The sequence below is a fragment of the Vanderwaltozyma polyspora genome, genomic scaffold (assembly GCF_000150035.1).
Source record: "Vanderwaltozyma polyspora DSM 70294 KpolScaffold1018 genomic scaffold, whole genome shotgun sequence".
Classification (NCBI taxonomy): Eukaryota; Fungi; Ascomycota; class Saccharomycetes; order Saccharomycetales; family Saccharomycetaceae; genus Vanderwaltozyma; species Vanderwaltozyma polyspora.
The window spans coordinates 470,733-497,159 of NW_001834694.1; the positions used below are offsets into that span (position 1 = coordinate 470,733).

Consider the following 26,427-nt stretch of genomic DNA (forward strand, 5'->3'; position numbering starts at 1 on the left):
TTGAAACAGAGTAAATTTCCTATAGTTTACCTATTGTGTTGTTTCGTGGAATATATCATTATCATCTTCTATTTTCAATTTAGCTTCTTTTTCTAATCTTTCTTCAATTTCTCTTAATTCTTTTTCTCTTTCCAACAATTCTTTCCTCTTCAATAGCAATTCTTGATGAACTCTGTCTTCGAATGCCTTTAACCTTTCTTCTTCCAACCTGATTTGTTCTTCACGAGCCAAATAGGTGTCTTGTGGTGCTGAAGAAGGCTCACCCGAATGATCCACTGGTGTCTTGCTATTTTGGGAAGAGACTATTGGAGATGAAACCTGGGATGTTTCAGGGTTTGTTCTTGGCAAAGCAGCAGTCGAATCACCAGATAAGGCGTCTGTTCTATAGCGTTCGTACAATATCTCATGAGTGAATTCTTTTAAGTCATTTAAATGTGAAATCAACAATGCATTTCTCAATACTACGAAATCTGAAACCGAGGAATCTTCAACATCGATAATCCCCCAAGGATATTTTCTTCCACGAATTAAAGTACCATCACCAGAATCGAAAACATCGTTTGAACCGATGATTGAGAATGGTAATAGAGAACGTAGATACATATTTGTTTCGTAATCTTCTTCAGATATGTCTTCTTCATCGAATGGGAAATTGTAAATAGGTAAATTGAATCTATCAATGTCTTCCATAATCAATTTTTTGTTCAATTTAACCTCATCTACAGTTAAAGAATCTGCTTTACAAACAACTGGAATTATGTTCACTAAAGTACCTAGTTGTCTGATAAACTCTACATCCATTTCCTTCAAACCATGACCAGTTGGACTGATCATATATAAACAAGCATGGATTCTACCATCTTTAAATCTTGGATTTCTTCTAACACGACTTTCTTCCAACAGAATCTCATCATACTGGTGACGAACATAATCTGCAATCAGTTCAAAACAAGGAGTGTTATCTATCGAATCACCAAATCCAGGTGTATCAATAATATTTAATTGAATCTTTACCCCCTCCTCATCTTCCAATTCAACAGTCTCTTCCCTCAATTGAACTGGAATTTCAACTGAATTATCAGTAGGCAACATCACAGTTGTAGAAACATCAACAACTTGTTGACCACATAAAGTATTAATAAAAGTTGATCTACCATTACCACTTTGACCAACAACCATCAAAGTGAAATTGATCCCCCTCTTCAAATGTTTTCTCTTCCTCAAAGCAGAAGACGCTTCAATTATACCACTCATCCTAATCAATTAGCTTGATAACTTCTACCTTTATAAACTATTAATTATCAACTAAAACAACAACAATTGTTTAATCCAATCTTTAAATATCTTATTTACTATTAAAATGTTGATGTATTTTTTAACACGGGCTCGTATTGTTTTATATCCAAATCGAGAAGTTCGGCGAGGCATTGATTTTTTCAATTCGAGACTGCCAAGAATGTTAAAAAATTTAAGGTTAACTGGTTTCGAATTAGTTTTATAAATTAATAATCCATTGTTCATTAAAAGTTGGTTTACTAGTTTTGATTTAGCTCAATGTTGATATCAGAATTTCTAGTATCGGAGTGAGTATCTTTTGAGAAGGAATTGAGCAACAAGAGAAGTTCCAGTGGCTGAATTGGATTAGATTGAAGCAATAGGAAAAAAAATTATTGGTTATTTATTATTAGTCATAAATACTAAAGAAGAAAAAATTATATAAAAATGGTTAATAAGAAGGTTATTTTAATTGATAATTATGATTCATTCACCTGGAATATCTATGAATATTTGTGTCAAGAAGGTGCTAGAGTTGACGTTTACAGGAATGATAAAATTACTGTCGAAGAAGTCGCTAATTTAGAACCTGATTTATTATTAATTTCGCCAGGTCCTGGTCATCCAAAGACTGATTCTGGTATATCAAGAGATTGCATTAAATACTTTGCTGGTAAAATTCCCGTCATTGGTGTTTGTATGGGTCAGCAATGTATGTTTGAAGTCTTTGGTGGTGAAGTTGCATTTGCCGGTGAGATTGTTCACGGTAAAACTTCTCCTATTTATCATGATAATAAAGGTTTCTTTAGAAATGTACCTCAAGGTGTCACTGTAACTAGATACCATTCTCTAGCCGGTACTCAACAAAGTCTTCCTGAATGTTTAGAAGTCACTGCAAGAACTGATAAAAATATTATCATGGGTATAAGACATAAGAAGTATACCATCGAAGGTGTACAATTTCATCCTGAATCTATCTTGACTGAAGAAGGCCATTTAATGATAAAAAATATTTTAAATATTACTGGTGGTACTTGGGAAGAAAATGATAGAAACTTGTCATTAACCAAAACTATTTCAAACAGTGGTAATTCGATTTTGGATAAAATTTACAATCAACGTATGAAAGATATCGAAGCCTTATCAGCTACCCCAGGTTTTACTGAAAAAGATTTAGAAGCTAATTTTAAATTAGGTTTAGCTCCTTCAGTTATTAATTTTTATGACAAATTGAGCTCTGTTACTAAATCCGCTTCTGTCATCGCTGAAATTAAACGTGCCTCTCCATCAAAGGGTGATATCTTTATTGATGCAATTGCATCAGAACAAGCTTTAAAATATGCAAACGCTGGTGCTTCAGCAATATCTGTTTTAACTGAGCCACATTGGTTTAAGGGCTCTCTAGAAGACTTAAGAAACGCCAGAAAAGTCTTAGATAAGGAATACATGTCTCACCCATTAGCTAGACCATGTCTATTAAGAAAAGAATTCATCTTTTCTAAATATCAAATTATAGAAGCAAGATTAGCAGGTGCCGATACTGTGCTACTAATTGTCAAAATGTTGACAGATGAAAGATTGTCTGAATTATACAATTACGCTACAAAGGAAATGAATATAGAACCATTGGTTGAAGTTAACTCCAAAGAGGAATTAGATAGAGCTTTAAGAATCGGCGCTAAGGTCATAGGTGTTAACAACAGAGACTTACATTCATTTAACGTTGACTTGAGCACTACCAGCAGTTTGGTAGATTCAATTCCAAAGGGCACTATTTTATTAGCTCTTTCAGGTATTTGTACCGGCGCTGATGGTGATAGATACAAGAAGGAAGGTGTCAACGGATTCTTAGTTGGTGAAGCACTGATGAAATCAAAGAATGTAGAGGAATTGATTCAACAATTAACAGAATAGGTAAATATCTATTGAAATTGCAATTGAAATTTTTTAATGGTAGATATTAATTTCAATCCATAAAATATGTTTCTCTTTCCTCAGTTTGCAATCTTTATTACATTATTACATCTGCTAACCACTCCAAAACATTGTTTAAGATAAAACAATCAGTTTATATAATTCACATAGTTTATGCAAGTTTAATACATATTCTCCATTTTCATCAAGGACTCTGTATGATGGAAGTTTTGATAGATACAAGAACACTTTACGGTAAAAGTGAACTTCTTGCCTTATGTTTTTATTTAAAGTAGGTTATTCAAATTAGAGATATGAAGAGAAGGCCATACCTTGAATCAGTTAAAAATTAGGAATCTTATGAGCGAAGTGGGGATCGTTTTTAACAAGGATTTCTCAATATATCAATTTCTTATCCTTAAATTTTTCTTTATATATTAAATATGGTAAGAGTCCTTAAAAAAATATAAAAAGCATCTTTATGAAAAATATTGAACACTTAATAACCAACAAACGTTAAACAAAACGGAAGTAAACTTGTAATATCAGAGCTATACTGTCTGCTTCATAGTCATTGGGTTAGATAATGAATGAAGAGGTATGTTTAAATTTAGAATGTTAGCCTTTTTCCAAATAGCAATTTTGGTTTCTGGAAATTTTTTGAAACGGTTCATTTTACTAACTAATAAGAATAATTTATAATTCAGGAAGCCATACATCAAGAACCTCATAGAGTGACGGTATGTAGTATTAGTTGAAATGTTCGAAAATTTGAGGGTTAGGTTAAGAACTTTTTATTAACGATATTTATATTAAGAGATGAATAAGAATTGTGGTTTTTATTCATTATGATAATTATTACATTAACAGAAATATCGTCGTAGAGATTTGAGAAATAGTCTAGCACCTAGATTAGGGTTGGTAGATACACCTATCAAAGAGGAACCCGCCAAAAGAAGATTAAAGTTTTCTAATTTTGGTTTAGATGTTTCTGACTTTACAATTGAAGATATGATTAAAGAATTTGGAGAGCCAACATATTCGAAGTTTTTTGAATTTAAAGAAGGCAGGTCTGCCATATTTGAGTTTGAAAATCCTGAAATCATGGATCGAATTGTAGCCAAATATAATGGTAAGGAATTAAATGGAGATAAATTAGTAGTAGAGATTATTGAGCACCAGAAGAGAAATCGTAAGAATAGAAATTTTGTTAGAGAGGGGAGACCAGAACGTGGAGTTATGGGTAGTCATTATCGTCAACCACATAATTCAAAGAATTTTAGAAGGAAAAATGATAAACAAAGGGAGCCAAAAAAGCAGTTAACTTCTCAAGAATTAGATGCTGAATTAGATGCGTATATGAACAGTGGTGATTGATCTTTTCTTTTGGACTCAATTTATACAGATAATTGATTATATAAGATTTAAATTTTGTAATTTTATAATATTGCCTAATTTTAATATTTTAAGAATGTGTAAAAAGCAAACTAGTTAATTTATAAAACAATTATAAATTCGAATAACCATGAATATAAAAGATATATATATTTATATGTATGATGGAACTGAAAGAAATGGATTAAGATTTAGGTGCTGATATTTACACGAAATAAATATATTCACATTTTCCAGTTAAACATATAATAAGAATGGATTGATTTTTAATAACGAAAAAGAACAAAGTAAAGATGTAATTAGACGTTATATCGCTTAGTGACCACCACCACCGATTTCGATGGTTGGAGCACAACCTAGAGATTTCTTCAAAGTACCATAAATACCGAATTGTAAGGAAGTCAAAGTACCAACCATAACCAAACGAGTTGGTAAACCACTGAAAGAACCGACAAAACCTAATTGTTTAGCTAATTGAGCTAACAAACCGATGGTAGATTGACCTGGAGCCTTTGGAGTCTTGTTGACCTTGGATAACAAAGTATCAGCAGGTTGAGAGACAATAGCAGCAGCCAAACCAGCAGTCAAACCAGCTAATAAGTTAATACCAGTGTTTAGAGCTTGAGATAAAGTTTCTTTTGGACCAGCAATACCGTAGTACAATTCAGCAGCGCGTTCATAAACCAAGAATTTAGCGATGTTGTATGGGATTTGCTTGAACAAGATTGGGGTAAAACCTCTGTAAAAAGAACCGACACCTTCTTCTTTCATAATTCTAGAGAAACCATCGACTAAACCATTAGCAAATGTAGGTTGAGAAACCAATCTAATTCTAGTAGCTTCCAAAGGACACAAAGCAATATCAGCAATAAATTCAGCAGCGGCGGCAGAACCCATATAAATAGTGTTCTTGTAGTTAACAGAAGTCTCGTAACCTAATGTATCAACAAATAATTTCTTGAAAACTTCATAACCACCGAATTTGAAAGCACCTTGAATGGAATAACCTAATAAAGTTGGACCGAAACCAGTCATCAAAGCACCAGCACCTTCTTCACCGATAATCTTCTTGAAAGAAGCAACCATACCCTTATTATAAACAGTTGGTTCTAATTGAATTCTGGTCTTAACAACATCAATAGGAACTAAGGAAGAGTGGGTGGAACCACAACCAATAGCACCGGCAAGGGCAAACTTGAAGTAATCAGACATAGTGTACTGAGGAACTTTGTATTCAGTTTTAGTTTCAACTGGACTGCTCATTTTTATAAATTTTTTTATTTTATTTGTAATATGTTTCTGGATCTATATATCAATTATTGATCTCAGTCTCCTTCTTACTGTCAATGAACTTTATTTCGAGCTATAATAACAAAAATAACAATAACGATTGGATATATACCTAAAATTCGTTGAAAAGTTCACTAGTTCTATAAGCTAACTCCTAAAATTAGTAATTTGAACAGGTTTAACATGATTCTATAAGATTGTAAAATTTTTCAGTTCTTAAATCTTTCGAAAATTTGAAGCGTTTCGAAGGTCTTTTCTTATTTGGAAGATCCGGTTCTGCAATATGATTGGTTGAAATTAACGGTAGTTAGTAAGATGAAGGTATTATTATAAATACAAACCGCTTAAAGGTCAAATCAACTAGGACTTTGTTCCTAATGCTTGTTGTACTGTACTTGAAAAATTTGGTTCAGATTGGATGATTGCCAAAACTATTCGGGACTGTAAACACTTTTCGGTAGCGACAGTTTCATACTTAAGTGACGGGAAATAGAATAGATGACACTTATAGGATATATGTATTTAAAAGTACTGATCGAATAGATATATGTAATAAATATTTGGGATTTTGAGTTGTTGATACATCTTGATGAGTTTCCCTTGACATATTTAGACAATTTTAAAAGAAGAATTAATGAAAAGGTACATTTTAAATTGAATTTAAATTTTAAAAATGTAAACATTAAATCCCGGTCTGTCAAGAAGTTTTGAAAATAATGAAACCAGTCATGTAATCAACTTATATGAATGGTTCACAGTTTTTCTTCACCAATTGAAATAGTTTATGGTTCAAATTAGCAGAATCTCTACTTAATCATAGTTTACTATTACCAAGATTACAAGGAATTTTTAGAGTTCCACTAGCACAAAGACAAATATAACGAAGTGTATCATAGATAAACCAATTTGAAATGGTAGAATAACGAATTAATTGTAAATATACCTCATTTTACCAGACAAATATTTGGTTTTCCACTATATTCCATATCTCAATTGAAAGCTGGAATTGAATTGAAATAATCAGTACACTTATACTGAGAGAATCATTTAAAATTACAAAAACAGTAAAACTTATACGCTTTAGGAGCTCCGTCGACACCAAATATATGATTTAGATGACTTAGTTATCTATAGGCATATTTATTTTTTGACTTGGTTAAATCAAACACAACAGTTTTGCCATTTCCTGATTGCAACCTCTTTTTATATCAATAAAGTAAACAAGCTGAATACAATACACATTCAATACGTTCTAATAAAGAAATAAGATTAATCGTTTTAAAACATTTTCGAATAAAATTAACCTTATGTTTTTGAAAGATTCATATTATTAGGACAAGCAGCCTATAAGCTTTTAATCCATCTACCCAATCGGTCAATTGTCAAAGTTATACAGTATATGATGCATTTTACACAATACATATATACTGACATATGTAATTCCTAATTTTTAATTACAATTTTACCATTAATATTGAAATATATAGCCAAACCAAAATTGTTACTGAAAATGCAAAATCATCAGATATTTTTGCTTCTATTACCTAAACAGTAACTAATACATCAAACCGAATGAACCTCTAATTATGAAACGTTTCATGTTAATGTTACTATGACTCTCATTTAAGTAAATTTGAAAATTGTCCTTTACATCAAGGTTATTGATACGTAATCAAAAATGTCTCAATTAGGACATACGGTTGTCATATTCTAAGAGGAACCTCATTTTGGTATTTCCTTTAAAAGTTAAAGTAAGAAAATAAAAAATCTGGTACAGTTATCTGTGAAGATATTATTGTTTGATTTATTTGTTGAAGTATTGTATTAATCAATTTATATTGGAGTTATGTATATGATCTGTGAAGGGGTTTTCCTAAGTACCTAAGGGATAAAGAAAAATAGTTTCCTGGCAATAATTATAAACAATTAATTTGAAAAAGGAATGTAAGTAATTCGGCTTTGGTGGAATTCAATAATGGGAAGAAACGTTTTTCTATTTGGTCTTTCCTTCTTTCTTGTTACCTTATCAAAGGCTGAATTCTAATTTTAGAGGTTCTGTCGAATAAATTATTACTAGATCTAGAAAAGAACAGTATAATATAATATAGTTAAGAAATTACATAGATATAGTTACACTGTTGTCTTTTACTATTTCGAAATTACTGAGGCCAAAAAGTTTTTAATACTAACTTTCCGTGTCATATAAGTCTGTCAATTAATAGTGATAGATAAATAACCGATTAAAATAACTGCAAATATCAATAGTGAAATATTAGTAACTAGCATAAGATCATTATCAAACCAACTAATTCTTGATTGTTGCTGACTTTCAAAGGTAAATTCTTTCGAGTTAGTTCATATCTAGAAATTAACTTCACATGTCACAATATATTTTTTACCAATTCAAGTAAACTTTGTATTTGCAAAAGAGAACCTTGAGTTACTTATGTTTCTGAAAGGTTTTCGAATTATAATTACAGACAGATATTTATTATTAATTTTTTTTTAATTTACTTAGTATAGATTTACGTGTACAATTTTACCCAATTCTGAGAAGGACCTAACTGAGTAAAATGAATAGAATACCGTCCCAGTTCAGTGCTAGATTCAAAACTACTCAATTTAGTAATCTTATATCTTGGATTTTATGGAATTAAATGGTTTAAATATCCTAAAATGATGTGAACACTTGATCATATCTATAATAGTAGCGAAACTAAATCAAAATTGCTTATAGAAAGCTCTTTTAAGAATTTCTTGTCTAATTTTATATATAGACTCTTTGCATTTATCTTCTCATCTCCAGGTAGCAATCATTATACCCTGGTTACATTTCATAATTATTAGTAATAAATAAATCAACGGTATCGTTTCTTATTGGTAACTTTAAATTATTTCCCTTCTCAAGACATCAATTGCTTCATTCTGACGTTTGCAAATAGTCAACCAGTATTCCATCACCGGCAAACTTTGAACATATAAATAGAGGTGTATTTTCACTGTTAGAAAAGTAATTAGCCAGCCTTTTACTCTATATTTGCTCCCTACATTGTATCAATATAACAAATTAAGATAAGTTACTATTGTGCTAGCTGCGTCATTGAATTAACTGGTGATATACAGATATATTTAACTAAATTAGTACAGACAAATTAGTAAAGATGTATCAATTACATTATTTGTTAAATTTACTTCTGCTTGTTAGCTCTTTTTCAGTTGTAAATGCAGCTTTGCCGGTAGGTTGTACATTTGACACCCATAAAAAGGCTCTAAGTTGTGTTACCAGTATTCCATGTAATGAAGCAAGTATTTTTACAAAGGATATTAGTACAGAAACTTGGATTAACCCAAGAGATGGTAAGAAATATCCAGCTAAATGGGAGACAATTTGTACACCAAAGGAACAAATATCTATTAGCACCAATGTTACCACAATTTACAAAAACTTTCCAAAATTGAAAAAAAGATGGTTCAACATTTTTGACCGTTCTACCACAACCTCGAAGTTTTCAATGTCTCCATTCCCTACAATGTCTATGTCTCCATTCCCCACAATGTCTATGTCGCCATTCCCTACAATGTCTATGTCGCCATTCCCTACAATGTCTATGGCACCTTTCCCTTCTGGATTCCCATTTGATGATTGTGGTCCTTGTGCAAGTAAAAAGTTACACACAACTAGCTACGTTTACACATATTGGACTGGTAAGTTTACGTCAACCTTCAAAACTACAACAACTACCTTTACTGGCACAGATGGAAAGGAAACAACGGAAACTATTTATTTTGTAGAAACACCACCAAAAGGCCGTATTTCGACAAGTTTTACATATTGGACAGGGGATTATACTTCAACATTTTCAACGCTATTTTCAACGTATACAGGTACTGATAGATGTAAGACAACCGATACTGTGTATATTGTCGAAACTCCTTCTCGTGCAACAACTTCTACAACTACTACATATTGGACTGGTGACTTCACCTCAACATACTCTACAAATATCAAGACTGTCACTGGAACCGATGGCAGTGAAACTACCGAGACAATCTATTATGTCGAAACTCCAGTACATGCTTCCACTTCTACCACCACCACTTATTGGACTGGCGACTTCACCTCAACATACTCTACAAATATCAAGACTGTCACTGGAACCGATGGCAGTGAAACTACCGAGACAATCTATTATGTCGAAACTCCAGTACATGCTTCCACTTCTACCACCACCACTTATTGGACTGGTGACTTCACCTCAACATACTCTACAAATATCAAGACTGTCACTGGAACCGATGGCAGTGAAACTACCGAGACAATCTATTATGTCGAAACTCCAGTACATGCTTCCACTTCTACCACCACCACTTATTGGACTGGCGACTTCACCTCAACATACTCTACAAATATCAAGACTGTCACTGGAACCGATGGCAGTGAAACTACCGAGACAATCTATTATGTCGAAACTCCAGTACATGCTTCCACTTCTACCACCACCACTTATTGGACTGGTGACTTCACCTCAACATACTCTACAAATATCAAGACTGTCACTGGAACCGATGGCAGTGAAACTACCGAGACAATCTATTATGTCGAAACTCCAGTACATGCTTCCACTTCTACCACCACCACTTATTGGACTGGTACCTATGATTCAACTTATTCTACTGGATTTACCACTATAACCGGTACCGATGGTAATGAAACCACTGAAACAATTTACTACGTCGAGACTCCTATTAGGGCAACTTTAAGTACCTCTACATCATACTGGACACTATCTGGCTTCTCAACAGTTACTCTTTACACTACTACTTTTACCGGTGAAGATTCCTTTGAAACTACTGAAACTGTATACGAAGTTCTAGTTCCAATATTTGAGACCACAGTTACAATCACCACTGATTTTCCAGATTTCATTCAAGTCGTGCAGACACCATCGACATATTCATCAGAATACACAACTGTCACTAACAAATTTGGTAAAGTATTTGCAGTTATGGTTTATTACGTCTGGTTTCCTCCAAGTAGTACTCAAACCCAAGAAGAAACACTTTCTCAATTGAATTTCTTATTTTAATTATAGTTTATATTTCGATTCAAGTACTTAAAAACCAGGAATTCTAAGAGTAAGGGAATTTCTTCACTAAGATTTTAAATATAATATATACCATTTAGACATGACAATTTCAAATCGGAAAAAACTGCTTAGTATAGGAATAAAGTAAATTACTTGTGTTCATCTGCCACGTACAATATTACCTTTATATCAAAATAATATTTAAATAAAAATCATTATTAGAAACGATATTTAAAGGAATCCTAAGAACAATGTTTTTGAAGCGCCATTGTATATAACACCATCTTTTCCAAATGGCTCTTATTTCTGAACAAAAAACATCTGAATTTTTATCAACATTAAGTAGTTTTTCAGAAATTAATATTTCCAGTACGTATACACATGTATTAATTATAATACAGGTTATACTTGAGCATATCCTTCTTTACAATTATTAGCCTAGAAAATAATCATTCTGAACAAAAGAGAGTCTTTGAATCATCGAATAACAATAAACTTAAATTAGCCTTTTGATGCACGTCACCTAATCGGTTAATAATTTAGAAATATAATACTTACGTTTTTGTTTAATGGTTACTAAAACAAGAAACATCATTCATAAAGTATTATCCTATCTTTTTAACCGGAAAATTTAACATTTGGACAAGAAATTTTTTCAACAACAAAATTAAACCCATATGATAGGTCAAAATGATGTATACGATAAACTCAAATGAACGATATTTTAATTTGAGATTCTTGGATTTATTACTTTTCAAGTTGTAGTTTCGATAATACTTTAATATATTACATGTCATAAACGACATCCAAGAGCGTAGAATATTGATAAATACCATAATATATTTGGCATAGAAAGATCTAGGAGAGAAAATCAGCAACAATAGCGAAACAAAAGTACTCAAGGCAAGCATACCTTCTAACTCAATCCATTTGTCTTGGTTTAAGTTATATTGAAGAGAGACAAACTTTTTTTTATTAAAAAGATGTAAGGGAGTAGATGACCATAAATTTCTGTATATACATTTCGAGTCAATAATTCACCCAGTAAAAAGACATTGCATCAAGTAATAAAATTGATTCTCGAAAAATGTTGTCTGTTTACTTCTTCATGCTTAACTTTTTACTGACCAAAAAATAGCTACAAGAGAAATTGTATCAAAAAGTAAAAGAAAAAGCAAAAATAAGTAAAGAGTAAAATATTGAGCTTTGATGAAATAATTCTATCAGTCAATGTAGCTTTTGCTCTATTTTATCAGTAGAATCTTTTTTGGTTGATTCCTACTAATCTGTATCATTTAATATAATTCGTAAGAAGTCGCTACATCATATACATTTTCTATCCAATTTCCTCGTTCGTCAAATGACGGAAGCAGTTTCCGTAATAGGAAATTATTAGCAAGGCAAAAAAGATTATCTTTTATCTGAATATAGGAGGAGCGAAGAAAATTTGTAATTCATTCCAAATTTTTGACACTATTTTTTTCTACATTCTAACCTCATAAGCTATTATTTTGCAATGCTTCTCTGGGCAAGAGAATTGAATGAGCTTTTTGAGACTACTAAATTCCTTTTAGGTTCATGTCAAAAATTCCAAACAGCTTTGAAGTATTTTAATTCTTTCTAGATAATTCTCTTACGCAATGTGTATCCACATTTGGTAATTTCTCATATATTCTTTTACCTCTCACCACTCTCTCTTTATCTTTATCTTTCTGTTTCTGTTTCTGTTTCTGTTTCTTCTTACTAAATCTCAGAGTAAATAACCTAGAGTTATTAGTTTTTTTTTCCTATCAGATATATATTTCTTTTCTATATTTTTATTTGGTAGGTTCGAATAATATACTACTAATAATAAATATTGTAGAACAAGAAAAAAATATAGCTCTAAGCTAGGTACTAGAAGAGGAAAGACACGTATTACACCATTTTCGAGAAATTTTAAGAATGAACTAAAAGACATGTTTTTGTCAAAAAGGAAGGTATGCTTCCTTTTTGGGGAAATTACCACATTTTTTAATAGAAATATTATTTATACATTTCTTTTGCTATATGTTGAGTTTTCTTGATATAACTAATTTCGATGTTATACTTAACAGAGGGGGAGTTAAGTTAGAGCTTTGAGTAAAGGACATCAGGGTATTAGGAGGATATTTACTATTGACTTTTATTTATTAATTTGTTTTTGTTTTAAGACTTCTACTGAATTATTATAGGACTCTTTTTACTCACTACTGAGATTTATTTGGGGGATAATATCAACTATTCTTAATAGATTTTGTCAATTGATGTCCCTGAAAATCTGCTGATGAGCCTACCAGCACCATCTGTAAATTGTCATTGGAATAGGATCTATATGCATCCCATTGATGCAATCTATTAACATTAGAGTAGCTACCGTTAACCCACTTTCTCATAAGCCCAAGACACTGGACAAAACATACCAAATCTCAGATTTCTACATTTCATTATTAGAAATATAAATACACACATTTAAATATAATTGATTATTATACTGAAATTCTCTTCCTTTTTTAAAAACACATGGAACTTTAATCGGTATTTCTGATCTTATTTTTTTTATCAAAAGGTATTGGACAAAATAAGATTCTATAAGAAAGATAAAATGAAGGCGATCAAATCCTGCCCTACTTTGCTAGTTTTATTATTTGTTTCATTGTTACGTTATGTAACTGCAGTTGCGATATATGAAACAACTGTCTATTTAACTTTAGAATGGCCTGATGAAACTACTTCTACCAAAAAGCCTGCCACTACTAAAGCTCTTCCTTCCCCAAAAAAGACTATAAGAGGTAAGAACAAGATCCAGAAGAGAGCGGGTGTTGAAGAAAATGGAAATGGTGCGTTCGTTATGTACACTGACATGCCAGACTCTGCAGCAGACAGAGCAGACAGAGCAGCAGATGCTAGAGCCACTATTCTTACCGAGTCTACTTATTCCATTGAAATTAATACTATTACTAAGAGTGATGGTACCCTAGATGTTGAAACGACTTATCACGTTTATTCAAGAGCTCCATTTACAAGCACCAGAACATCTAAAGTTTTAGGAAGTGCTGATTCAACTACTACCTTAGAAACCATTATTACTACTTATGTTGGTACCAACAAGGGTGTTACGACCGAAACTATTTATGTAGTTGGTACTCCTCGTCATGCTTTAACTTCCGTGTCTTATACTCATTGGACAGGTACTTACGAATCGACAATCAACACTATCATTTCTACAATCACAGATCAAGATAACGAAGAAACCACTCAGACCTTATACATTGTAGAAACTCCACAATCAACAACAACTACTACCCCTATTGAAATTACAACCACTAGTACTACCCCTGTTGAAATCACAACCACTAGTACTACCCCTGTTGAAATCACAACTACTAGTACTACCCCTGTTGAAATCACAACCACTAGTACTACCCCTGTTGAAATCACAACCACTAGTACTACCCCTGTTGAAATCACAACCACTAGTACTACTCCAAACCCAACTACTACTACAACTAGCAGTGTTCCTATTACTACCTCAAGCAGCTCTGACATCACTTCTATGTCAACTATACAATCTGCTCAATCCAGTTTCTTTTGAAACTGCCGATATCAACTCATCCAGTTTTCTCTGTCCCTGAATTTTCTTCTTGGATTCCTTCCCAAATGCTACCATTTCTAATTCAGTCACTATACCATTTCCCGTTACACCAAGCAATGTAACAGAATCGGTAGCACCACTACCCATATCACTACTACCGATTCCGAAGGTCATACTACTACCATTACTTCAACTGTTCCATGTGAGACTTCTGTTTATGAAACAACTGATTCTCAAGGTAATGTCTCAACTGTCACTACTACAAAGGTTATTAATACAACACTTTACACTACTACATGTATCACAACCACTGATTCGCTAGGACATACTGTTACATCTACCTCTACAATTATTTGCGAAGAATGTAGTGCTAATTCAAAGTTCCCAACAGCATCTGGTTTGACCGATTCCCAAACACTAACCAAAACTAGTACCAAATTGTTAACAACTTACCAGCCAACTACGACTTCATCAAGTACTCACGCTGTTTCTTCCTTTGAAGGTATGGCTCCAATAAAGGATCTAGACAATACTCTGTTCGTAATGGTTGGTATGGCTCTATTATCATTCTTAGCTTAGTTTTAAATTAAATTAAATTAAATTAAAGCAAAGTAATATATATATTATTGTTTCTAGTTCGTTTATACATACTTTTACCTCGTTTTATCATTATAGTTCTTAAAAGTGCATTAAAAAAATAAAAAATTATAGGGTTAGGTAATGAATTTAGATGACATTTACGTGATAAATTCGTATGGTGAAATAAATGGAAACTGGTAAATTAAGGAAAGCCATATATAGATTTTTCTAAAAAATGTCTTCGAATATAGTCTCAATACCGCCCCTTTTATCTATCAACAATGTGTTATATAGTCCTTTAATTATTAACTACAATTTTTAATTATTAACTACAATTATTAATTAATTGAGTTAACAATATGAAATAGATATATCCGTTAATTAAATCAAAAACTTACTGATTTCTCAGATATTTCGGAGAAATAGATATTAAGTTATAATAAAGATCATAGTTTTTTATAATTATCATTGATATATATTAAATCATATGATAGCAAAAAAGCATTCAGGTATATTGTTCTCAAGCCAAATAACTCAAAATAGAAACTCAAAAATGAATAATTAAGAAACTTGAAATGATATTACAATCAAATCCTGCATTAAAATTTATCAATTAAATATATATCATTAATAATATAAACGCTATTAAAAGTTATAGTAATTCCGAAAACTCTGCCAATTTGTTTATAATTGATTTAAAGGCAAAATACAACTGTATAGTTGCATATAGAAAGATATTAGACGCTTTTTGACATAGCGTTTTTTAGTAGCGTTATATTTATATCGGAGACAGGTAAAACTGAGCTGGTAGCATAATGGCAATGTGTTTTAATCGAGGTACTCAAAATAATCCAAAACAAAAATTAATCTATAATTTTTCTGGATTCAATAAAAACCAAAATAGAAAAGTCTCTATATTGAATAGGTTCTGAAGTATTTAACTTTCCAAATCATATTCCTCAGTAAACGGATATTTGTAATTTCTCAGAACCCAATGAACCAATGAAGTTGAAGTAGAAGTTCAAAGAGTATTCTTCCATCCTAGTGATTTACAAGAAATACGTTGATCGGAAAACAATTGTCCCAGTGCAGTCAAGCCAAGGGTTTTCTTAAATCGTTTATTATCAATTTAGAAAAACCAAGGTAACTTTATTTTTTTAATTCAAAAGTCATGTTTCAAAGCTATTAAGTTTAACTTTAATTATTTCTTAAATATGATACATGAAGATGAATATTTAAGATATTCGTTCTTCTGCTGATTGATGGTAATTAATTTATCGAAACAAAAAGGTCATAGAACGGCTGGACACTATTCGGCCGAGTATTACCTATTTCGTACACCGGCTCGGTAGTTTGTTTGTCCAATCTTCTTCCAATTCAATCTTCTTTTCTTTTCTTTGATTCTGCCTCGGAAAAAGAGAAACATTTTCATTTAAGTCACATCCATCTTCAAGGTCCCTGTTTCCAGAAACTGTAAAAAATCGAGAGGAAACTTACTGATTATAGTTTTTGCATTTATTGAGAGATCTCCAAATGCGATAAGAAAACTTTGCACAAGCTATATTCAGTAGTATAAATGTTATTTTTAATAGATGCTACTTGAACAAGATATTAACAAAAATAATAACATAAAAAATATAAATAGGCTTGAGATGATAATGATATATAAGGCAACTACTTGTTTATAATCTTCTATAATTTTACTCTGTTTTAATATTTTTATTCTTCTTGACTCAAAACTATATACAAGTATCGTTAACAAATTGAGATATGTATACTGATACATTCAAGAATACTTTTGTAGTAGACATTTTAGAATTATTTAATGTTGTCACAGTTCCTGTAAATGTCCAAGAAGGAAACTATATTGAACCCTCAGCCTTTGAAATACCAGAGCTAAAGAATGAAATTGAGTTAGAAATCAGTATCTCACATAGTACACAAACATCAACTTCATTAAATACAGTAATAAAATCTGATAAAGATATTATTGAAAAAAGCAGTGAAATAGATGATCCTTTTTTAGTTCAGTGGAATGGTCCTAATGACCCTGATAATCCATTAAATTGATCTACAAGCAAAAAAGCACAAATGATATTTCAAATAATGTTATTAACAGCTGTACACTTATATGGGTTCTTCAATTTATACACCAGGTCAAGAAGACTTCCAAAAAGAATTTCACGTAGGTCATATTGCTGCAACTTTGAACTTATCTATTTATGTGTTAGGATACGGCTTAGGACCTTTAATTCTATCTCCATTATCTGAATTTGTAACACTGGGGTGTCAACAAATTTATATAATTACGTTGTTTTGCTTCTGTATATTGCAAATAGGCGCCGCGACCGTTAAGAATTTTGGCAGAATGATAGTGATCCTTTTTCTTAGTGGTGTATTTTGTTCTCCAGCTTTAACAACAGGTGGTGCGACAATAGCAGATATAGTGAAACCGGAAGTAGTACCATATTTTTTGGGTCTATGGTCAGTAAGAGCAATTGCCGCTCCTGTTTTAGCACCGTTATTGGGGGTAGCGATCTTAGAAGCAAAGGGCGGGAGATGGATATTTTGGTTACTGCTGTGGATGTGTGCTGCTACTTTGATGATTCTAATATTTTTCTTTCCAGAAACACAACAAGGTAATATTCTTGTCCGTCGCACAAGAAGGTTAAGAAAGAGCACAGGTGACAAGAGATATTATACAAAAGAACAAAAGAAGGAGGAACAATTGAACTTAACTGCATTTATGCTATCTGCTATATACAAACCAGTTAAAATCATTATTAAAGAACCAATCGTTCTAGCGTTTGATTTATATCTTGCAGTGTGTTATGGTGTATTTTATTTGTTTTTCGAAGCTTTTCCATTAGTCTTTGTCGGAATATACAATTTCACACCGGTGGAATTGGGTTTAGGTTTTATGGGTTATCAAGTGGGTTGTATCATTTCTTATCCAATATTTATTGTTTTTTTGGTTAAATATTTAAATCCTCGCTTTTCAGATAACACTTTTAAACCTGAAGATTTTATGATTTTACCAATGCTTGTATGTTGGGCCTTACCTTTATCTCTATTCCTTTTCGGTTGGACTGCGGGAGTTCATTGGATTTTGCCAATAATATCAGAAGTATTTTTTGTTATAAATTGTTTCAATTTATTCCAGACTAGTTTTGCGTATTTGGCATTGTGCTATCAAGATCATGTAGCATCGGTCTTTGCTGGTAATGCTCTAGCACGTGCAGGGTTTGCTTGTGCTTTCCCATTATTTGGTCAAGCTATGTAGAATAAGTTGGGAAGTGATAAATATCCAGTAGGTTGGGGTTCATCATTGTTAGGTTTTTTCTCACTTGGTTTGGAAATTATTCCATTCGCCATTTATAAATATGGTAAATCATTACGCCGCAAGTCAAAATTTATAAGCTGAAATTAAAAGGTACGGATTTTTGATCAATTAGGAATCTACAACAAACATAATTTCACAGAGTTACTGCATTTTTAAGTTTTTATATATATATATTCTTAAAACTTATAATTATTTATTATTTGATTCTAAAAAAATCCATTGCTGATGTATTTTTTCTTGTGATAGATAACCTGCCAGGACACCTAATATGTATTTTGCTAATGTCTCATATGTTTCAAAGATACAAAATGTCAATGGTGAACTAAATACTATCTATTATTTTTCAAGAAGACTTAATTATAAATCCAACATTTAACAAGACTATTGGCTTTTTGTTGTAAGTTACAGATGCGGCTATTTCCATCAGGTTATTGAATTGCTTTGTTGCCTAATTATTTTTGATTATTATTATCTTTGGTCTATCAGTGAATTGGCACTATTTAACAATATATTTACTATTTTTATGTTAAATACGTCCAAGGTGGCAAGGAGATTTACTACAGATGAAAACTCAAAATCAACAAATTGTTTTATATTATTTTAAAACTTTGAATTAGTATTTACAAATTTTATAGTGTAGCAATGCATTCACTTTATTCAAGTTTTTTCTTGACTTCGTTAAATTGAAATTTCTCTCCGTGACGGAATAGGCCATTAGCTCGGCTCGGTTCGGTTCGGCTGGTTTGAGTTAGATTCGGCTCGGTTCAATTTTTCTGTACGTTCTCCACAGCTTTTTAGGGATAAAATATACTATGAGTATATCTCTGCATCCAGTATGTTTTTCTTTGAAGAATTAAAAATACCTATTTTATTGTCATACTACTAACAACGTTATTTATATTGGAATGTTCATAAATGAAGAAAGATATCTTTGCAAGGTAAAAAAAGGGTTTACAAATTTTTTGATGTAATTATTTTGAATTTCTAACATTATTTATTTCAAGTATATATTAATCAATTTCATAAAAAATACAACTCAAACAGTAAACAGAATTGAACCAGCCAATAATACTATATACAAAAATAAAATAAAATGTCGTATCCAGAGAAATTCCAAGGTATCGGTACAACTAATCCTGAAGACTGGAAACATCCAAAAAAGGTTTCCTATGAACCAAAAAAGTTTGATGATAAAGATGTTGATATTAGAATTGAAGCCTGTGTTATGTGTGGCTCGGATCTTCATTGAGCTGCATCTCATTGGGGTCCAGTTGCTGAGAAACAAGTTCTTGGCCATGAAATTATTGGACATGTTGTAAAAGTTGGTCCAAAATGTACTACTGGTATCAAAGTTGGTGATAGAGTTGGTGTAGGTGCTCAAGCATTGTCCTGTTTATAATGTAGCCGTTGTAAAAGTGATAACGAATCTTATTATCCAAAGGCTGTCTGGACTCATAATGTTCCATATGATGATGTATATCTTTCCCAAGGTGGTTATGCATCTCATGTCAGATTACATGAAAATTTTGCTATTCCAATTCCAGAAAAATTATCAAATGAATTGGCTGCTCCATTGCTCTGCGGTGGTACCACTGTGTACTCTCCATTATTACGAAATGGTTGTGGTCCTGGAAAAAAAGTTGGTAATGGTGGTATTGGTTATATGGGTGTTCTATTTGCGAAAGGCATGGGTGCCGAAGTTTATGCATTCTCACGTACTCACTCGAAGGAAGCTGATGTTAAAAAATTAGGTGCTGATCATTTTATTGCTACTCTAGAAGACAAGGACTGGAAAACTAAGTACTTCGATACTTTAGATTTATTAATCGTCTGTGCTTCTTCATTAACATATATCAATTTTGATCAATTGACGAAGATAATGAAGGTTGACACAAAAAACATCTCCATTTCAGCACCAGCAGCTGACGAAGTATTAACTTTAAAACCATTTGGCCTAATTGGTGTCACTACTGGTAACAGTGCAATGGGTTCCAGAAAAGAGATTGAACATTTACTAAATTTTGTTGTTGAAAAGGATATTAAGCTTTGGGTTGAAACAATACCTGTCGGAGAAGCAGGTATTAATGAAGCATTTGAAAGAATGGATAAAGGTGACGTAAAGTACAGATTCACTCTAGTAGATTTTGACAAGGAATTTGGAAATTAGATTATGAACAATAAGTAATCAAATCAAATATTTTAGTTTTGATGATCAGATATGTTTAAAATATTTATGGGAGCTTATTTAACTAGCGTATTCATTGTTAGAAAAATAATATATTCTTCGGTATAATTGTTATTATTCAGTTTTAAGGGTATTTATTAATCAAAAGCCGATAGTAATCTTTAGAAACAGTATTTAAAGTCGTAAGAGTTTTTCATGAAGATAGGTTTCCAGGATCCTAATAATATTTTGATTATAGCTTTATATGTAAATTTAAACCGTATAGTAGAAAATTAGTACAAAATCCCTAGAGCACTGTGGAACTCAATATAAATATTATAATACGTAATTCACTATATAGTTCATGATAATATAATCTAAATCAATTTAATGATTTGTCAATTTTGTTTATATCTGATCTATTGATACTTTTCTCTGTATGTCTTTTCTGTCTACAACTAATTTCTCACTAGCAAAAAGAAACTATTCTAAATTTACTTAGACTTTTGATTATGCCAAATCTAATTACATTTCCCTCATCAACTGTTAATGGAATCTGAAATTTATTAACAATTATGTTTTCAAATATTTGTGTTGGAAATATCAGATATACTGAGAGGTTCATGTTCTGTTACAAGAGACCAGAGAGAAATAGTCATATCGTTATGCGTATTTAATTAATTCGCAAATTTAATTGACTGATTATTGACTCAAATATCATCATCAGATCTACTCTCACTAAGTTTTGGAAAGGACCGTTTTGCATTTACTTTAATATAGTTGTCTGTCTACCATTGTTGGACTTGACATATAAGATTCGAGACGTAGTCTATTAGGCAAATTATTAAAAAATAAAGAAATGTAAATTATAATAAATGTTTCGATCTATATATTTTAATGACTTCTTCAGGATATTCAATAGCATTAAAATCCCCTTTAGATAATAATTCTTCGGAAAGAAGAATTAATGCTTACAGAGTAAGGTTAGCTTATTTCACAATAGCCCTTTATTTATGAGGCTAAGTAGCCGAAGAGATAGATCGAAATAAGTTCAGATCCCAAATTCGGAACTTTACAGTAAATATTTAGGTACAAAATATGTTTCTGATCGTGTTTTTCGTTTTTCGGAAAATAAGAGCAGGACTTTTATTTCCGTTCAAAAGGAAAAAAACAACTAATATCCATCAAAAATTATAATTTCCATGATACAACCGTGTTAGAACCGTGTTAAAACCATCTTAGAACCATTTTATGTATAAAAGTTGTTAGACACCCTTTTGAAAAGGAAGAAGTAGTTGCTATATGATATCTTTCATTAATAAGCATCTATATATTTATAATATTTATCCAAATAATACAGTCATTAGTAATCCATTCTCAACAGTCTATTTGAAATATTTAATCATTTAATATTTGTCTTCGAGAAGTTGTCAAATTGATTGTGGATATAAATATGATAGTTTTAGATAAAACAATTCTAATATTAATCTTCGTACTTGGAACTTTATTATTTATTAATCAAGAACAGTAAATTACTTATAGTATAATAAAAGCTGTTCTATTTAATAATAATTTAGATAATAACTCAAGGATACACCTAGGATTACAATGTATTCCAATACCTACAAAAATAGTTTTGCTACTGATGTCTTGGAATACCTCCACTTAATAAAAATAAAGGAAACTTCGAATATATATTCTGCAACTGATTACAGCACAACGGTGACGTTAAGTGGTAATAATAAGGATATAGAGAAAAATTCCATTAGTAACAATAATCATAATTCATTAAACTTCACAACTAGTTCGACTGAAGAAAATACTGATAATGAAACAATAAATAAGGATCCATTTTTAGTAGATTGGAATGGAGATGATGATCCAGAACATCCATATAATTGGTCTACACCTAAAAAAACCATAATGATTTTGCAGGTGATGCTGCTTACTGCTGTAACATATATGGGTTCTTCAATTTATACACCAGGTCAAGAAGCGGTTCAAAAGGAATTTCATGTCGGGCATGTGGCAGCAACTTTGAACTTATCAATATATGTTCTAGGGTATGGTATTGGCCCTATAATATTTTCACCATTATCAGAGTTTGCTACATTAGGGCGTCAGAACATTTATATAATTACACTTTTCTGTTTCTGCATATTCCAAATTGGAGCCGCCACAGTGAAGAATTATGGTGGTATGGTTGTTATTCGTTTCATCAGTGGTATATTCTGTTCTCCTGCATTAGCAACTGGGGGTGCAACAGTTACCGACATTATGAAACCTGAACTTGTTCCTGTAGTTTTAGGTTTATGGGCAGTAGGTGCAATTGCAGCTCCTGTTTTGGCACCATTATTGGGGGCAGCTATCTTAGAAGCAAAGGATTGGAGATGGATATTTTGGTTACTACTATGGATGTGTGCCGCAACTTTGATTATTCTGATATTTTTCTTCCCAGAAACTCATCATGATAATATTTTAGTTCGTCGTGCAAGAAGGTTAAGAAAAGAAACTGGTGATCAGAGGTATTACACCACAGCAGAGAAGAAGGAATCAGAATTGGATATGAAGAGTTTTATATTGTCTTCTCTCTACAAACCAATAAAAATTATCATTAAGGAACCTATAGTTTTAGCCTTCGATGTATACATTGCGCTTTGTTATGGTATTTTCTACCTATTCTTCGAAGCCTTCCCAATTGTATTCGTTGGAATTTATCATTTCACAGTTGTTGAATTGGGTCTGGCATTTATGGGTTTCCAAGTGGGTTGTATTTTTGCATATGCAATTTACTTGACTTTCCTTTCAAAGTATTTAGCTCCAAGATTCAAAAATGGGTTATTTGTTCCTGAAGATTTCATGGTTCTTTCAATGATTGTAAGCTGGTGTCTTCCATTTTCCTTATTCTTCTTTGGGTGGACAGCTGGTATCCATTGGATATTACCAATAGTTGCCGAAGTATTTTTTGTCATTAATACATTTAACATATTTCAAACAGTTTTTGCTTATTTAGGCATGAGTTATCCTGAACATGTAGCATCTGTATTTGCTGGTAATGGTTTAATGCGTGCAGGGTTTGCATCCGCATTTCCATTATTCGGTCAAGCTATGTTCAATAATTTGGGAAGTGAAAAGTATCCAGTAGGTTGGGGTTCTTCATTGTTAGGATTCATTGGCGTTGGTGTTTCTTTAATACCATTTGTGATTTACAAATATGGTGCATTTTTGCGTAGCAAATCCAGTTTCACTAACTGAACAAATATGGTATATTAACACTACTATCTCATTGAAGAAATTTTTATTTCTAAAAGATATCCATTTAGAAAATCTACATTCATAATTTTAACATTTTATAAGACATACATACATTCATATACATATATATATATTAACAATGATAGACTTGATTAAAATTAGGTGTTATTACTAGGATTTCAAAACTAGTACTTCAAGTAGCTTGAAAATTATGGACAGAATTAGCTTCACTAAGATTGGAATTATATAAGCAATATTAGGAACTTGTAAAGTTATCAAGTAATTTAAAAACATGAATCAGGAATTAATTATATTTCTCAACAAAATCTGTATGTTTACTACATTCTCCAGATCATTTTGTTTCTTTCCTCAAGAACTTACTCTTAAATAAAACATGGTGGAAGAATAAAGATTTGTTCGAAAACAAAAGAACCAACCGATTGCTGATCAGCTACGCTCAACAGTTGTTTCATTTGATACTATTCTAGTATGTTTCATCTTTCCGATCTATCGGAGACAAGCTCTTAGTTACACTTGATTGAAAATATGGGGTATATATATTAATGTCAATAGTTTAATTTTTCTCAACATAATTTTAAATGTATATTTGCTACAAGTTTTGCACCTAATCCCAAAGTTTATTGTATTCAACAGTTTAGAATTTCTCTTAATTTACAATTCCCTATTTAAATCAGCGACATATATAGATATCATAGGAACTACTTATTTCAAATATTATTCTTCAACTGGGAATTTCCTAGATCCGAGATTCTTGGACTTAAAACAGATGGTTCTCAATGTAGATTGATGATAGTTATATATAGGACCGATCAGATTTTATGTAGATCCTGAAAGAATATATAAAAAACGTATAATTATTCAATGCCTAATTGAGACAATAGTAGTCTTATGTTTGATAGAGATTTTAAACCCTAATGTGATGTCAACTCATCTTCAGCATGGTACACTTCTGTAGAATGTGGTCCTGGTGCTGTATTTTTACATAATTATTCAGACACTTGATTACCAAGATGCCCTACCACTGTTGGTATTTCTTTTGATATTCCCACTAGCGTACCCTACCTTGATCAAAGAGAGACGAGAGACATTTCGCTACCAAAACATTAGTACATTTAAACACAAATAAAAATATGAATATTATACAAACGCACAAAAGCAAGTCATAGCTACATTTATTATCATAATCATACTTACCCAATTAATGATCCCTATGAAAAGAATAGCACCTATAAAAATCACTCACTTACACATTCTGAAGTATATATAAAAGGAATATAAAATCTCCATTTTTCAATCCTGACTCTTATGATAAAACACCAATGATTTATGCTTTTAACTATATATTAAGACATGCATTATTGGACGGTTTCTAGTTTTAAGAAACCAGTTCGATAACTCATATATATATATTAAATAGATTTTACACTTAGAAGATTAACAACATATCTACAACAGATACTTATTAAAGACCCTATTTTATATCATTAATACAAGTTTTCAATAAGTGTCATTGTATACGTTAAATGTCCAATGGTAAAAGTGAAAAATTATTGGTATAAATTTTTACTAGAATTAAAAAGAAGACAACGATATTGGGCAATTAGTTTTTACTTAAGACAGTTTCATCAAGAGATATGGGGATGATGAGAAGATGAGGGATAATCATGAGATTAACTGAAGAGGGTGGATCTAAATTATTTAAGAGAGTCTTCAAAATATGCTGAATTCGTTTAGTTGAAAGGGACAAATATCAATAGGGATAAGAATCACAATTATAATAAAAATAATGCCTAATGGACAAAACATGAATCAAGAATTCAAATAATTTAGTTACTTTTAAGGCCAACCCTTGAAGAACTGGTAAATGTCATTGTGGATTTATTTGGATTTCTAGATCTTGAACTACAGTTTTATCCCTACTTTATCAAATTGTAAAGAAAGGGAAAAAGGAGAATTTAAACTTTATGGGAAGGATGAGCCTGATATATAAATATATTGATGATAAGATTATCCGTACGCATAGTAATATATGTTGATACAGGCTAGAAACCAAGAAGGTGCTGTTAACAGTTACGAGGTTGTGACTCATTTGTTGGTCCGTGATAATAAAATATATTTTTGCGAAGCTAGTCATAATTTGTATTGATCGTTTTATTATATACAATTATAGAGGGATTAGATCTAGAGGGCAGGAATCGTTTAACTAAGATAGAAAACTGTTAATCTGTATAACTTAAGGACTTCATAGAATTATTCTAATTTAATGCTGTCTATGCTGCTTAAGATGATTATACTAGCTATCTTTCCAACGCTAATAATAATTCCAACAGCCCCCTCCAGAAACTTTAGATGCAAAGCTTTCCACTAATCAAGATTCCCCACCCAACTCAGTGTTACAGTTTTAAAACCAGTTCATCCCTAACAGATTCAATCGTATCCCTTTGAAGTACCTTCATTTGGTACAGATGGAGGATGTAGCGAAAGTAAGAAA

General features: G+C 31.7%; 7 protein-coding genes, 1 pseudogene and 1 further gene across 7 annotated transcripts, besides 4 other annotated features; 7 read left to right on the forward strand and 2 right to left on the reverse strand.

Annotated features, from left to right (window-relative positions):
* Positions 1-30: 30 nt before the first annotated feature.
* Positions 31-1,254, reverse strand: CDC11 (septin CDC11; the record flags this gene model as incomplete). The annotated part of the gene is made up of 1 exon (XM_001647455.1): positions 31-1,254. One exon carries the CDS (start codon positions 1,252-1,254, stop codon positions 31-33), a length of 1,224 nt encoding a protein of 407 aa, XP_001647505.1.
* Positions 1,255-1,722: 468 nt separating this feature from the next.
* TRP3 (bifunctional anthranilate synthase/indole-3-glycerol-phosphate synthase) lies at positions 1,723-3,189 on the forward strand (the record flags this gene model as incomplete). The annotated part of the gene is made up of 1 exon (XM_001647456.1): positions 1,723-3,189. One exon carries the CDS (start codon positions 1,723-1,725, stop codon positions 3,187-3,189), a length of 1,467 nt encoding a protein of 488 aa, XP_001647506.1.
* A 1,011-nt stretch (positions 3,190-4,200) lies between these two features.
* YRA2 (Yra2p) lies at positions 4,201-4,566 on the forward strand (the record flags this gene model as incomplete). Its single annotated transcript, XM_001647457.1, has 1 exon — positions 4,201-4,566. The coding sequence occupies one exon, from the start codon at positions 4,201-4,203 to the stop codon at positions 4,564-4,566; it is 366 nt and encodes a 121-aa protein (XP_001647507.1).
* Positions 4,567-4,899: 333 nt separating this feature from the next.
* Positions 4,900-5,847, reverse strand: MIR1 (Mir1p; the record flags this gene model as incomplete). The annotated part of the gene is made up of 1 exon (XM_001647458.1): positions 4,900-5,847. The coding sequence occupies one exon, from the start codon at positions 5,845-5,847 to the stop codon at positions 4,900-4,902; it is 948 nt and encodes a 315-aa protein (XP_001647508.1).
* Positions 5,848-9,035: 3,188 nt separating this feature from the next.
* On the forward strand, positions 9,036-10,961 carry Kpol_1018p191 (uncharacterized protein; the record flags this gene model as incomplete). Its single annotated transcript, XM_001647459.1, has 1 exon — positions 9,036-10,961. The coding sequence occupies one exon, from the start codon at positions 9,036-9,038 to the stop codon at positions 10,959-10,961; it is 1,926 nt and encodes a 641-aa protein (XP_001647509.1).
* A 2,623-nt stretch (positions 10,962-13,584) lies between these two features.
* Kpol_1018p192 (uncharacterized protein) lies at positions 13,585-14,574 on the forward strand (the record flags this gene model as incomplete). Its single annotated transcript, XM_001647460.1, has 1 exon — positions 13,585-14,574. One exon carries the CDS (start codon positions 13,585-13,587, stop codon positions 14,572-14,574), a length of 990 nt encoding a protein of 329 aa, XP_001647510.1.
* A 2,349-nt stretch (positions 14,575-16,923) lies between these two features.
* Positions 16,924-17,220: a sequence feature (similar to hypothetical protein; correction of possible frameshift sequencing error).
* On the forward strand, positions 16,924-18,577 carry Kpol_1018p193 (the record flags this gene model as incomplete).
* Positions 17,223-17,267: a sequence feature (similar to hypothetical protein; correction of possible frameshift sequencing error).
* Positions 17,270-18,433: a sequence feature (similar to hypothetical protein; correction of possible frameshift sequencing error).
* Positions 18,437-18,577: a sequence feature (similar to hypothetical protein; correction of possible frameshift sequencing error).
* Positions 18,578-19,589: 1,012 nt separating this feature from the next.
* Kpol_1018p194pseudo lies at positions 19,590-20,663 on the forward strand (annotated as a pseudogene).
* A 1,605-nt stretch (positions 20,664-22,268) lies between these two features.
* Kpol_1018p195 (MFS transporter) lies at positions 22,269-23,915 on the forward strand (the record flags this gene model as incomplete). Its single annotated transcript, XM_001647461.1, has 1 exon — positions 22,269-23,915. One exon carries the CDS (start codon positions 22,269-22,271, stop codon positions 23,913-23,915), a length of 1,647 nt encoding a protein of 548 aa, XP_001647511.1.
* Between the last annotated feature and the right edge of the window lie 2,512 nt (positions 23,916-26,427).